This window comes from Lynx rufus, unplaced genomic scaffold (assembly GCF_022079265.1).
Source record: "Lynx rufus isolate CCGP_SWC_20201006 ecotype Redwood Valley unplaced genomic scaffold, mLynRuf1.p SCAF_6, whole genome shotgun sequence".
NCBI classification, from domain to species: Eukaryota; Metazoa; Chordata; class Mammalia; order Carnivora; family Felidae; genus Lynx; species Lynx rufus.
In genome coordinates, this window is record NW_025814878.1 from 9,556,726 (window position 1) to 9,570,968 (window position 14,243).

General features: G+C 42.1%; 1 protein-coding gene across 1 annotated transcript in view; it reads right to left on the reverse strand.

The window, feature by feature from the left end:
- Positions 1-13,731, reverse strand: part of CCDC170 (coiled-coil domain containing 170) — a 62,590-nt gene extending 48,859 nt beyond the window's left edge. Inside the window, exons 1-4 of the mRNA XM_047102230.1 lie at positions 13,677-13,731; positions 10,566-10,843; positions 8,520-8,776; positions 4,239-4,383 (exon numbers count right to left, since the gene is read on the reverse strand). Coding sequence (XP_046958186.1) covers positions 4,239-4,383; positions 8,520-8,776; positions 10,566-10,843; positions 13,677-13,731 — 735 coding nt within the window. The remainder of the gene's footprint in view (positions 1-4,238; positions 4,384-8,519; positions 8,777-10,565; positions 10,844-13,676) is intronic.
- Positions 13,732-14,243: the final 512 nt, after the last annotated feature.

The following is a 14,243-nucleotide window of genomic DNA, read 5'->3' on the forward strand; positions in this document are numbered from 1 at the left end:
ATCCCGACTGGTTTTTTGTCACCTTTTCCTACATGGCAGAATACTAGATATTTATTTCCCCCTCATCTTTATCTCACAATAACGAAAGCTCTAGGAGAGCACAGATTCAGTCTTATCTCATTCACTGCCGCACCACCAGCGCCCAGAACCGTGCCTAGCATATAGTAGTCACTCACTAAATATCTGCGAAATGGACAAATGCCAAATAAGTCTCCTTGGAATGCCTCCTTGGTTTCCTGGGAGTGTACATGCACATTAGGAGAGCTTTAAAAATGAGAAAGTGGAGGCACCTGGGTGGTGCACTCGGTTAAGCATCTGACTCGATCTCAGCTCAGGTCATGATGTCACAGTTCATGAGTTCAAGTCTCACATCAGGCTCTGCGCTGATGGTGCAGAGACTGCTTGGGATTCTGGCTCTCCTTCTCTGTGCCCCTCCCCCACATGTGTGCGTGCAAATAAATACATAAACTTTAAAAGCCAAAATAAACAAATAAACTTAAAAGAAAAATAAAAGTGAGGACACAGCTTTGAAACTGAAGGAGTGCTTTTGTCCCACTTCTCAGGGGAACACCTCGTGAGTGTTGATCAAAACAGCAACCTTTGTGCACCTTGACCAGTGATTTTTTTTTAAATACCTGCTCACGTATTGGGGATGCTAAAGCCCTAGGATCCCAATATGTGTTTTAAAATACAGTTTCTATCACTCTTTGGGTATGGTGAGGCCAACAGATCCGGAGAGAGCTGCCGCTGAAAAAGAGTCTGTTACTCAGTGCTCAAGAAGAGGGGGCAGGCCACACCACACGAGGCCACACGGGGAACAGCCAGGTCAGTCAGGAGACACAGAGAAGCAACAGATAACAGGGGCAAGTCTTTGTGGCAGTTTCCACAGGAAGGAATGAGCAAGGTGGGGTACGCAGGCTTCGGATTGGCTAGTTTGAATAACAGCAGGAGCGCAGGGGCTGTCCCCACTTGTCTGGTGCCCAGCCCCGCGGTGATTAGGGAAGGGGGGCAGCCCCAGAGGGTAGAGCCTGAGAGAGCAAAGGGCTGGGATGTGGGAGTGGTTGGTTTGCACAGGAAAACCATGCTCCCAGGAGCCTCTTTTACGAGGAACTGGTTAACCCCGGGAGACAGTCTCTCCTGGGTCAGCAAGGCCCCACATGTCAAAGCATCTGGAAAACAGAAAATCATAAGGCATAATGAATGCAGCACCGACACCCGGATTAGCACCTGGAGACAGTCTCTGATGTGAGGAAAGGGGGTCATGAAAGGAGTTTTTTCATTCTCTTTGCTTCTCCCTATCACTTGGCTTTAAAAATAATCCCCCAAATGACCCTGCACAGGGGACTTTGACATCCAGGCTCCCGGTCACAGGTGAGCAACCGGGAGGGGGAAGAGATGTGCCCAGCATCCTGGAGCTCATCGGGTGCACTCTAGGCCCGGACTATCGAAACCCATCGGTGAAGAGGAACACTTCCCGAAGGAAAATAAGATTATTCTGCAGCTGTCAGCCAGTGCAGTTGGGAAGCTTATTCCTACAACTTTGAGGCATGGTCTTTAAGACTGGCAGCATGGGGGCACCTGGGGGCGTCAGTTGGTTAAGTGTCCGACTCTTGGTTTTGGCTCAGGTCATGGTCTCATGGTCTGTGGGTCAGAGCCCTAAGTCAGGCTCTGCACTGACAGCGAGGAGCCTGCTTGGGATTCTCTGTCTCCCTCTCTCTCAGCCCCTCCCCCGCTTATGCCCACGTGTGCTCTCTGTAAAAAATAAATAAACTTGGGGCGCCTGGGTGGCGCAGTCGGTTAAGCGTCCGACTTCAGCCAGGTCACGATCTCGCGGTCCGTGAGTTCGAGCCCCGCGTCGGGCTCTGGGCTGATGGCTCAGAGCCTGGAGCCTGTTTCCCATTCTGTGTCTCCCTCTCTCTCTGCCCCTCCCCCGTTCATGCTCTGTTTCTCTCTGTCCCAAAAAAAATAAATAAAAAACGTTGAAAAAAAAATTTAAAAAAAAAATAATAAATAAATAAATAAATAAATAAACTTAATTTTAAAAAGTGGGCAGATGGGGTGCCTGGGTGGCTCAGTCGGTTAAGCAACTGACTTCAGCTCAGGTCATGAATTCATGGTTCCTGGGTTCGAGCCCCACATCCGGCTCTGTGCCGACAGCTCAGAGCCTGGAGCCTGCTTTGGATTCTGTGTCTCCCTCTCTCTCTGCCCCTCCCCCACTTGTGTTCTGCCTCTCTCTCTCAAAAATAAATTTAAAAATGTAAAAAGAAATATTTTTAAATGGGCAGAGGACCTGAATAGCCGTTTTTCCGAAGATGACCATCAGACCCATGAAAAGATGTTCAACATCATGAATTATCCAGGGAATACAAATCAAAGGCACAATGAGATTTCACTTTACATCCATCAGAATGGCTAATATCAAAACGATAAAAAATAACTATTGGTGAGGATGTGGAGAAAAAGGAACACTTGTGCACCATGGGTGGGCATGTAAATTGGTGCAGTCACTGTGGAAAAACAGTCTGGAGGTTCCTCAAAAAATTAAAAATAGATTTACCATATGACCTAGGATTCCACTTCCCAGTATTTATCCCCCCAAAATAAAAACACTATTTAAAAGCATATATGTACCCATATGTACACTGAAGCATTATTTACAATAACCAAGAGAGGGAAACAACCTAAGTGTCCATCAACAGATGAATAAAGATGTGAGACTATATAAAAGTATAATATTATATATCATATAATAGAATAATAATTCTAGTATATATATAATAGACTACTACTCAGCCATAAAAGAGAATGAAATTTTGCCATTTGTGACAGCATGGATGGACTTAGAGCGTATTATACTAAGTGAAATAAGTCAGAGAAAGACAAATACTCTGATTTCACTTACATGTGGAATCTAAAAAACAGAACACATGAACAAACAAAACAAAAAGGCTCATGTATATGGAGAACAGAATGGTTGCTACCAACGGGGAGGGGATTGGGGGGATGGTGAAATGGGTAAAAGGGGGTGAGAGGTACAGACTCCCAGCTGTGAAATGAATAGGTCATAGAGACGTGGAGTGAAGTAAGGTGACTACAGTCAATGGTATTTAGTACATATTTGAAAACTGCAGGCAAGCAGATCTTGAAAGTTCTCATCACAAGAAAAAAATAATAAAATTTCTGTAGCTTTTTCTGGTGACAGATGGGGACGAGATTTACTATGGTGATCATTTCACAATGTATATAAGTATCGAATCATTAGGCTGTACATCTGGAACTAATATAATATTGCATGTCAATTACACCTCAATTTTAATGAAAAAAGATTGGCTGCAAGGAAATCTGTGAGGAAGCAAGGATATGTAAGGTGTGAAATGAGCAAAGATATGGCGAGAGCCCCAACACTTTCAGGTGCCCTAATGAATCACTATGTGCCAAGTGAATTATTCACTTGATAGAACTAATTTAATCTTACTCATAACCTACTATTAAAGTAGGATTTTTATTATTTGATTTCAACAAAAATTTAAAAAGTACTTTAGAACTAATCTTGGGGCACCTGGGTGGCTCAGTCGGTTAAGCGGCCGACTTCGGCTCACGTCATGATCTCGTGGCCCGTGAGTTCGAGCCCCGCATCGGGCTCTGTGCTGACAGCTCAGAGCCTGGAGCCTGTTTCAGATTCTGTGTCTCCCTCTCTCTGACTCTCCCCCGTTCATGCTCTGTCTCTCTCTGTCTCAAAAATAAATAAACGTTAATAAAAAAAAAATTAAAAAAAAAAAAGAACTAATCTTAACCTTCTACTCAAGAAGTATCCCAAAAATGACACAGTTGGTTTTGGTTTTGGTTTTGGTTTTGGTTTTGGTTTTGGTTTTGGTTTTGTGTGTGTGTGTGTGTGTGTGTGTGTGTGTGTGTGTTTCTGTCTGTAACTAAAAATACTCTCCCCCAAAATACATTGTTAAAATGAATAATTAATCGTATTTGGCAACCTGAACATATTTTAGACAAAACAATTAATCCTTTGTGGAGGGCAAGTAATCCCAAATAATGTTAGAAAGGATTGTGGAATTGAGTCAGAGAGGTGATTAAGGTTTATCTCAGGTCACACAGTCAAGTAATGCTATACTTGGGCTACTGTTCCATTCTCCTATCACCCCCACACTCTACCACAACATTTCCTTTCATGGCACGTGTCAGAATGACCGCTACATTTATCTTCTTTTTCATGTGCATACAAACACCTTTAGAATTAAATCTTCATCTGACGCCTTTTCATTCTTCTTGTCCGGATCTAAGCAGTCACAAAGTTGAGCTAGAAATTCTTCATGTCTCCTGCAATTCTTTGAGACTTGCTTCTTATTCTCCTCATTTTCCTTTAAACACTTTCTATAGGGCAAATTAACAAATAAGTCAAGTTTTAACGCCATACAAGAGATCATTCATCAAAGTTCGAAACTTAAGTTCTCTATAATCCTATCACCATTTTCAACACAATACAGTTTCCCAGACACAGAGCACATCGTTGTCATGCAAGCCCCATAAGGGAAGGAGAAAAGTGAAAAACATCCTGGGTATCTACGCTTTGCAGAAATGTAGAAAAATCTTCATAGCATCTTAGATCTAGTAACAGCAAAGGAAACAGACTCTCTGCCTCTTGTCCTCCACCATTTAGGATTTGCAGAAGCAGCAATAAATCTCTAGATCACACATGGATATATATATAGTCATGGGTCTCCTTTGGGTTTTCATGAGTAAAAAGGACAGTGCTGCTATATTTATTTTTTTTTAAATTTTTTATGTTTATTTATTTTTGAGAGACAGAGAGAGAGTGTGAGTGGGGGAGGGACAGAGAGAGAGAGAGAGAGAGAGAGAGAGAGAGACAGAATCCAAAGCAGGCTCCAGGCTCTGAGCTGTCAGCACAGAGCTAGATGTGAGGCTCGAACTCACAAACCTTGAGATCATGACCTGAGCCAAAGTTGGATGCTTAACCGACTGAGCCACCCAAACGCCCCGCTGCTATTTTTCTTCTAGTGCATCATCCTTTGTTTTATTTTCAGACATTACACAGTGATCTATAAGGGTTAGTTAGGGCATTCCCTGGTCCATGGCCAAGCATAACTATAACAAAAAATGTATCAGGAGCAGGGGATGTTCCCCCTCTAGAAAAAAGAGATGTTAAATCACCAGCAAAGACTATTATTAGTTTTCACACATCCAGAGTTTTTAAAGAGTACTGATATGGGCCGGTCAAGGAAAATCAGTTGATTATGCTCTGCTATGAATATTTCATTTCAAATCTCAGATAGGTTTGCTGAAATAGTATGGTCTATTTCTAATGCTTTCAATGTTAGAGACTAAGAGATCATAAAAAAAATAGACACACTTTAAAGACAAATTAGAATCATTTCAGTAATTTGGTATCATTTTTTCAGTACCCTAGATAATAAACATGATTATTGCTTTCCCTTTTTACCATGTTGAGTGTTTACTGCAAATTCTTTCACTCTATTCAAAGATTAACAAAGCATGTAATTGCATATCCTCAAAATCATATCATATTTCTATTTAGAAAAATGTATAACAATAAAAGACTAACATCAGTATATCTCTAAGTTCTTATTTTCAGCATCTAAAAGGTAATATTTAGTCATCTCTCTGACTCATGAAAGGCACAGTTAATGCTATGATTCTGATTGATTTACATGTATGATTCCACACATTCTCTCCAAGATTTCAATCTTGTTTCTCAATCCTAATGGTTGCTGAACTATTTCCACTTCTATTCGCATTTCACTTTGACCCAACAAAGTTCCAGGAATCTACCCTAAGGACATAATCACATAAATTTGAAAATACGAATGCACATGAATATTCATTGCATCTTGGTTTATAATAATTTTTTGAGTAGAACTAACCTAAGTGCCTACAGGAAATAGCAAAGAGAACTGGTTAAGTAAGTTACAATATCTCAGGCAATGGGTATCATGGGCTATTAAAAATGATATAATGAATGCCTTTTTAAAATATCTACAATATATTATTCAGTAAAAAATAGTTCATTACATGATATAATTTATGTACAACTATATTAAAACCTGTCCACCAAAATGTTCAGTATAAACTCTTGGAGAATCATAAGGTCTTGAGTAATTTTAATATTTTTGGCAATCTTCTATATTAAAAAAAATATTTTCATTACATATCATTTTATTACTCATTTATTTAGTAAATATTGATTGGGTACTTACTATGGACCAAGCCCTATTAAAGATACTCAAGACATAGTAGTAAATAAAACAGATGAACATCCTTGCCCTCATGGAGCTTATGTTCTAGTTGGGAAGATGGACAATCACCAAAATTAATGTATGTAAAATATATACTACGTTATTTAAAAAGCTGGAGGGAAGAAATTAAGCAGGAAAGGGGGTGAGAAATATTTGGGGGGAGCAGGGTAAAATTTTAGATGTGGTCACTCATGGAAGACCTCATAAGAAGGTGACTTCTGAGTGAAGATCTAAAAGGAGCAGAGGGGTAACCATGCAATACTTGGGGGAAGAGCTTTCCAGGCAAAGGTATTAGCAAGTGCAAAAGTCCTGAGGTAGGATCACACCTGTTATGTTCAAAGGACAGCGAAGATGGAAAGAATAAGAGAGGGAATGGAAGCAAAACCAGGTCAGGATGAGCCTTCTAGGTCATAGAATATCCTTTGTCTTTACCCTGAGTGAGAAGTCATTGAGGATTCTGAGCATAGGACCGAAAAGATCTAATTTGAATGTTTTTATAGGATCACTCTGGCTACGAAGGGCACAGGTGAAAGCAGGAAAATCACTTAGGAGGCTACTACAAAAATCCAGGAGAGAGATGGTAGTCGCTTGAATCAGGTTACTGGCAATTAGGGCAGCAATGGGAAGTACTCAAAATTTAGATTTATTTTGAAGGCAGGGATGATGGGACCTGTTGAAGGATCAGACATGGAGAGTGAAAAAGCAAGAGGACTGAGGATGATTACCAAGACTGTTGGCCTGACGGACTAGAAGAATGGAATTATCACTAAAGGAGACAAGGCAAAGAGGCAGGAGGATTCTGTGGAAATAGCAAGAGTTTCGTTTCAGCCATGTGAGGTTTGAGATGCCTGTTGGACATCCACATGGGGATGCTCAGTAGGTAGTAAAATATGTGGGTCTTGACTCTGAGAAGAGATCTAGGCTAGACAGAGACGTGTGGGAGTCACTAGCATTTAGATCATCTTAACGTCATGAGACAAGATCACCAAGAGAGCGAATTTAGATAGAAACCAGAAGAGATTCAAGGACTGAGTCCCGGGGCACTCCAGTCTTTGGAAGTCGATGAGAGGAGATGGGAAAAATAAAAGAGACTACAGCAGGGCAGCTAGAGAGGACAGGTACAAAGCAGGCATGTGTAGTGTCCTGGCAGTCAGAAGAAGAAAGTGGTTCAAGGAGAAAGACCAACTGTGACCGATGTACTGGTGGGTCAAGTAAGATAAAGACTGATCATTTAATCTGTAACATACAGTCACTGGTCACCTTAGTGAGAGGTGTCAGTGGCGTAGACCCAAGAGAGGAGAGGAGAAGAACTGGAGACAGTGAGTCTATACACACATTTGAAGGAGTTTTCCTGGAAGCAGAAGGACAAAAAGAGGACAAGAGTTGGAAGTGTTGGGTTTTTGTTTTTTTTTAATGTTTATTTTTGAGAGACAGAGACAGAGTGCGAGCAGGGGAGGGACAGAGAGAGAGAGTGAGACACAGAATCTGAGGCAGGCTCCAGGCTCTGAGCTGTCAGCACAGAGCCCGACGCGGGGCTCAAACCCACGGACTGTGAGATCATGACCTGAGCCGAAGTCGGACGCTCAACCGACTAAGCCACCCAGATGCCCCAGTGCTGGGGTTCTTTTTCAAAGATGGAATAAGTAAAATAAATATCAAGTATCCGATTATTAAAGTTATTTAAGTTATGACACATAGAATTTTAAAAGTATATTTTAGGAACAACTAGTTCCCAGTTTTGTCTCAATAATTACCTTTTGCCAGAACTAAGTGTGGAAAACCCAGATTTCATGAGTTCTCTGCATAAACTGGCAATAAAATCTAATGAGGAGTGTTCGGGGTGGTCTGGAGTGGTCTGGGCTTCTGGGGTATTTTTACAGCCAGCTTCTGAATAAACACCTCCCTCTCTGTGTATTCCACCACCTCTGGTTAAACCTCTACTTACAGAAAATCTTCCAAATTATGTATATAGGCATTTGCAGCCCTAATCAATTGGACATAAACATGCTTAGGACAAGGCCTTGTTTGTCAAGGTTCCTGGTAACACTGAGAAATGAGCTTGAGAAAAATTTTCAAGACTCCAAAGACATTGGAGGTCAGTAACGTTTTTCTCCTTCAAACTGAGTTTCAGGGCCAAAGAAGACAAAACACCAGTACCTTCAAGCATGTGTCCTGCTATCAGAAGCTAGTATTTTAACGCTAACTCAACTAACAAATATATCGAAATACCCTTACTGTAAGTTCTCATCTAGTTCCGCAACTTTCTTCTTCAACTCCTGGTTCTCCTTGATTGCGGTGTGAGCTGTGATTTCGGTTCTAATTTTAGAAGTGGCAAGTGCTGCTGATTCTTCTTCCAGCTCCTGAACTCTGTGTCTCAGAGAGGTGAGGAGAGATGATTTTCTAGCATGATTTTCTTTGTAATTCTCCATTTCAGCTTTCAACTCTTGACAGGAGGCTTCTTTCGAAAGCATCTTGGATCGGAGATCTCGAAGCTAACATAGAAAGCCCATAAAAGGAGGAAAAGGATTTCAGTGGCATAAGTTCGAAGTACCTCTAAGAAACCCAAAACCATGGGGTGCCAGGGTGGCTCAGTTAAGCGTCTGACTTTGGCTCAGGTCATGATCTCACGGTTCCTGAGTTCGAGCCCCATGTTGGGCTCTGTGCTGACAGCTAGGAGCCTGGAGCCTGCTTCGAATTCTGTGTGTCCCTCTCTCTCTGCCCCTCCCCTGCTTGTGCTCTACCTCTCTCCCTCAAATATAAGTAAACATTAGACAAATTGTTTTTAATTTAAAAAAATAAAGAAACCCAAAACCATAATTTCAAATCTCACACGTTTGTACATGACCTAATCCAACTTTTATTTTCTTTTTTTCCTATTTGCGTCTGTATCACCAGATGAGAAATTATGCCTAAAGAATGGACTTCATACTATGTCTCTTTCAAAACCATTGGAGCAATGTCTTGGGGGTGATTCAGTGCCACTCAAGAGACATTTGTGGTGTTTTTTTGCAAAAAGCAATAAAATATTTTGCAATGGTAATTCATTTTCTAAATCTGTGTTGCTGCTATTGCTGCTGACAGACAATGAAACAAGAAACTTAAAATACTTGTCATTTCATGGCCACAAGTGGTTCCTAAGTAGATACAGACTATTTGACATATCACTGTATTTCTTCCACTTGCCTTCTAGATCCTTATTGTGGGCAATAAAATAATAATAATAATAATAATATTTCCAAGAAAAATATGGAAGAAAAGAAAAATCCTTACAAGATGTATACAAAAGAAACATTTTAACTTATGAATTCTGTGCCATCAAAATACTGAACGATGTCTGTGCCCTAATAGGATGTCAGGCCCCCCCATAAGAAAACTTTATGAATGCATGTACTGATTTGGAACCGGGAGTATACATGCATACAATTTTTCACACACATACAAGGTATCAAATCATCTCTCGGTGGGGTCCCAGCAGCCTAGTGAAAACACTAGTTATCTCCCAGGCAAGCCTAAGACTCCCTCAGGGCCACCAGGCTATGAGCAGAATGGACCTAGAGAGACTCTCTCAAGAAACTCCATAATCGACCAGATCCAGCCAGGAGGGTAGATGGATCCCAATCATCATCCTACAATCTCCCCAGCCACTCAGAACTACCACTATCCCAGGAATCCAGAATTCCATCCCAAGAGCTCCAGATTGCAAACAGTCCACATTAAAGGAACATATTCAGTAAGATGCCAAAAATGCCCCAAAGCCAAGGCAGCTTCAACCAAAGCCATCAGGTGTCCCCAAGTCTCTCAAGGCTGTGAAGCCCCTCTGACATCCGGAATGCAGCCCACGTCACCTCGCTTTGCACCACGGCAAATGCATAACCTTTCAGGAATTCCCTACAAGGGGAGTAGGTGCACCATAACGGAATAAGTATAACCTTCGCCGAAAGCTGTAAAGCTGTATCCCCCCCTTCCTGTGTCTTAAAGTTTCTTTATTTATTTTGAGAGAGAGAGAGAGAGAGAGCATGCACAAGCAGGGGCATGGGGGCGGAGAGGGAAGGAGAGACAGAATCCTTAGCAGGCTCCACGCTGTCAGCACAGAGCCTAACATGGGACTCGATCCCACAAACCATGAGATCATGACCTGAGCCAAAGTCAAGAGTCAGACGCTCTTGACTGAGCCACCCAAGCAGCCCATCCTAGCCTATTTCTAATCACCTCTACACTCTGCTTCACTCAATAAGAAACTAAAATGGCCCACTTCTGAGTCATGAAGATGCATAATCTTACCTCAGACTGAGCACATTCAAATTTGACCAAAGTTGCAGCAAGGTCACTTCGAGCACTTTCGGCCACATTCCGATAGTGGTGTAACTGCTGCCTAGTGACCGGGACTTCCAAGAGACGGTCGTAAATTTCCTGACAGGGTTCCCCCAAAAGAGAAAATATAAAGAAGAGTTTTAAACAGTCTTTTCTGTGCAGCTGTAAAAAAACGAGATTAAGCACAGAGCATTCTTTGTGGTCCAAACATCTCGAAAATGCTGCCCAGGGAAGTGTCTCATCCAGATCATTTCATTCTCAAAATTCCGAAGGAGGCGGGAGGCAGCCCAGGAACAAATGATGTGCTCCCCCAGGATGGCATTTAAGAACTGGCCTTTGCCACTTTAGAAGGCTTCTTTCCACCCAAGTCAAATGCTATTTGACCTCTTTCCAGAACTGATAGAGTCCACAGAGAACTGTCAGAAGAGACGCAGTGTGACAAGGTCCACAGCAAAGAGGGAGTTTTCATTGTCCTTACGTTTCCAGGTAACAAAAATCATCAATTCATCTCATCTTTTGAATAAAGTGTGCCATGTGTTTATCAAAGAGATCATGTGAGTTAAAAGTAAAAGACGGTCCCCTTCGCAATTATTCACCATACCACTTATTCTCAACCTCACAGCCTATCTCAAGGTCACGATGGTGACTCAGATGAATGCAGAACATCGGTGATCGCACGGCAGTGCCTGGGGAGTCTCTGTGGAGACTCAGCTCCGCTGATGGCTGCCAGTGCAGAAATGTGGATCCCAAAGTGGCCAGATTTTTTCCAATTTTTCAAGCAAGTCATATATCCAGACTTTTTGAAGTAAAAATTCCCAGTTTTTGCAACTTGGCAACTAATTTAAATGTTTAAAAAAGAAACACCGTGTGATCCAAATAAACACATCTGCAGAGCAGATTTGATGGGTTTGGCCTGTGGGTCATAGTCTGTAACCTCTGCTTCTGTTTCTGTCTTACTCAGAATTATTCCTGAGCTTGGATGGATACCTCTGCCCACCTCTGTGAAGTTTCCAGGGCCTGTGGTCTTTGTGAAAGACATACAGGAGAGCCATTCATTTTTGAAGAAATACGAAAGGGGTCACATAAAGGAGGGTTTCCTGGAATTATCCGAGAGGCCTCAGGGGACACACTAGTAAAACTGGCTTATGGCTGCCCAGCTACTGAACTGCCAGAGACTACTGTTTGGAAATATTCATGAATGCAAAAGTCATCTCAAAGCCCTTCACTGTGTAACAAGCGTTGTCATGACTGGTGTGTTTCGATCCACAAAATGCCAAACAAAACCTCCAGTGCACTTAGTAACAGCCAGTGTTTGCCAATCACAACATATCCAAGAAGATGGTAGGTATGTACTTCTGGGGAGAAAGCAAAAAATGTTTAACTAGATCTAATAAGAGAACCACATCCTGTTCGGCCTCACTTAATATTCAGAAGTAACTTACCCACAGCAATAACCACCACAGCAGTATTTTCTAAAATAGGCCACATGAGGACCTTTGGTCCCTTATGAGTGGTTTGAACCAGGATACGTACAGCACACGGTTTTATAAAATTCATTAGGAAAATAAGTTCTTCGATAGCTATGATTCTTTCTTTCAATGACTAACATCCTTTTTCAGTAAATGATGTAATCATTCCATAATGTCCTTCTTATGAAGGACATACCTCCTTCTTACCTCCTTCTTATGTCATACCTCCTTCTTATGAACACATAGTGTCCACTGGACATAATATTAAAAGGCACGCAAGACCATTTTAGCTATGGCCCTTCATTTTAGGAGGTTACCCTCTAACGCAGAACACTATCAAAAAGCATTTACATCTTCAAATGTGCACGGGTGAAAGAAACAACCCATTAAGATCTCATTACCTCTGATACTGGAACGGGACCCACACCAGGCAGACTCCTGATTATTGAGTTTAGAAGACAATTGTTGGCTTTAAATCACCTTTTAAATCAAGCAGACTGGAGATTATTCACCAACACATATTTACTGAAAACTTACTCAAGGTCAGGCACTGAGCTTACAGCCTACTAAGAAAAAAGAGCATTTACCAGACATCCTTAATAATGATTATATAATTACAAACTGAAATACAAGCAAGGAAAGAAAGAAGCAGAAAACAAAGGAAACTGACATATGATCAGAGAAGAGGGAAGGAAAGATTTCCCTAAAGAAGTGATGATTGAGTAGGCATTAAATAGGCAAGAGGGGGCGCCTGGGTGACTCGGTTAAGTGCCCATTCTTGATATCAGCTCAGGTCATGATCTAAGGGTCATGAGATCGAGCCCTGAGTGGGGCTCCACACTGGGCACGGAGCCTGCTTAAGATTCTCTCTCTCCTTCTCCCTCTGTCCTTCTCCCTCACACAATGTGTGCTCTCAATACATTAAAGAAAGAAAGAAATAGCAGGAGGTACGGAAGCAGGTGCAACACACATCATTCAAATAGCCAGAAGTCTCAGCAAAGGTCCTGTGGCAGGATCGTGCTCTGTGTGGTCCACGATCTGAGCAAAGGCAGTGAGGCTGCAGGACAAGAGCAACTTAAGAACAGTGCCTTGACAGGCGCTCTGAGCTCATTCACATATGTTAGTGCCACATCGGCACTATTCTTTTTCAGAATATTCCTGGCTACTCTAACTTATGCCTTCTGCCGTGTGAAATTTAGAATCAGCTTATCAAATTCCCAAAAATCCTGTTGGCATTTTTATTGGGATCGAGTTAATTTTACAAATAAGGAGTACTGACAACTTTTAAATATGGAGTCTTCCAACAGAAGTCTTTTTTTTTCCCATTTGTTCGGGAATTCTTCTATGTCTTGGTAGCTGTGATGATTAATTTTATATGTCAGCTTGACTGGGCCACAGGGCTTCCAGATACTTGGTTCAATATATTCTGGTCATGTCTGTGAGAGTGTTCCTGGTGAGGTTAGCATTTGAATCGGTAGAAGACTAAAGCGGATTGCCCTCCCCAGCGCGGGTGGGTCTCATCCAATCCTCTGAAGGCCTGAATAGAACAAAGAGGCTGAGTAAGGATTCTCTGTCAGACTGTCTTCAAGCTGGGACATCGGTCTTCCCCTACCTTTGGACTGAGACTCAGATCGGGGCTTACTCCAGCTCTCCTGGATCTCCGGCATGCTGACTGCAGATCTTGAGATATCTCAGCCTCCATTATGCACAAACCAATCCCTTATCATAAATCTTCATGTATATATTCTCTCTCGCGCGCGCGCGTGCGCGCGCGCTCTCTCCCCCCCCACCCCACCCCCTGGAGAGAAAACCCTGGAGAACCCACCTGAGCCCTAGAAACACCTCTGTGCTAAGAAGGCTCTGAAGTGTGCCACAGAAAGCCATTCCTTCAAGATGCTCTGAGAGAGCTTGACTGAGAAGAAATGAATGGCAGTGGCATGAGAGGATGACAGGGACATGGAGAGACCATGCAAAAGCTGAAAGAAGAATACGTGAATGTATTTCTTTATGACTAAGCTCTTCCCTCTTAGCCCTGAAGTCACCCTATATAGATCCTTATGCAGTGTTCATAGCCATCTCCTAGATACCTCCTGTTTGGTTTGGAATACTTCTTTCATCTGAGTCAACAGCTTGGTTGTTGTCATGGCTCTTTATTTTCTGGGTTTGTGATGGTTTTCTA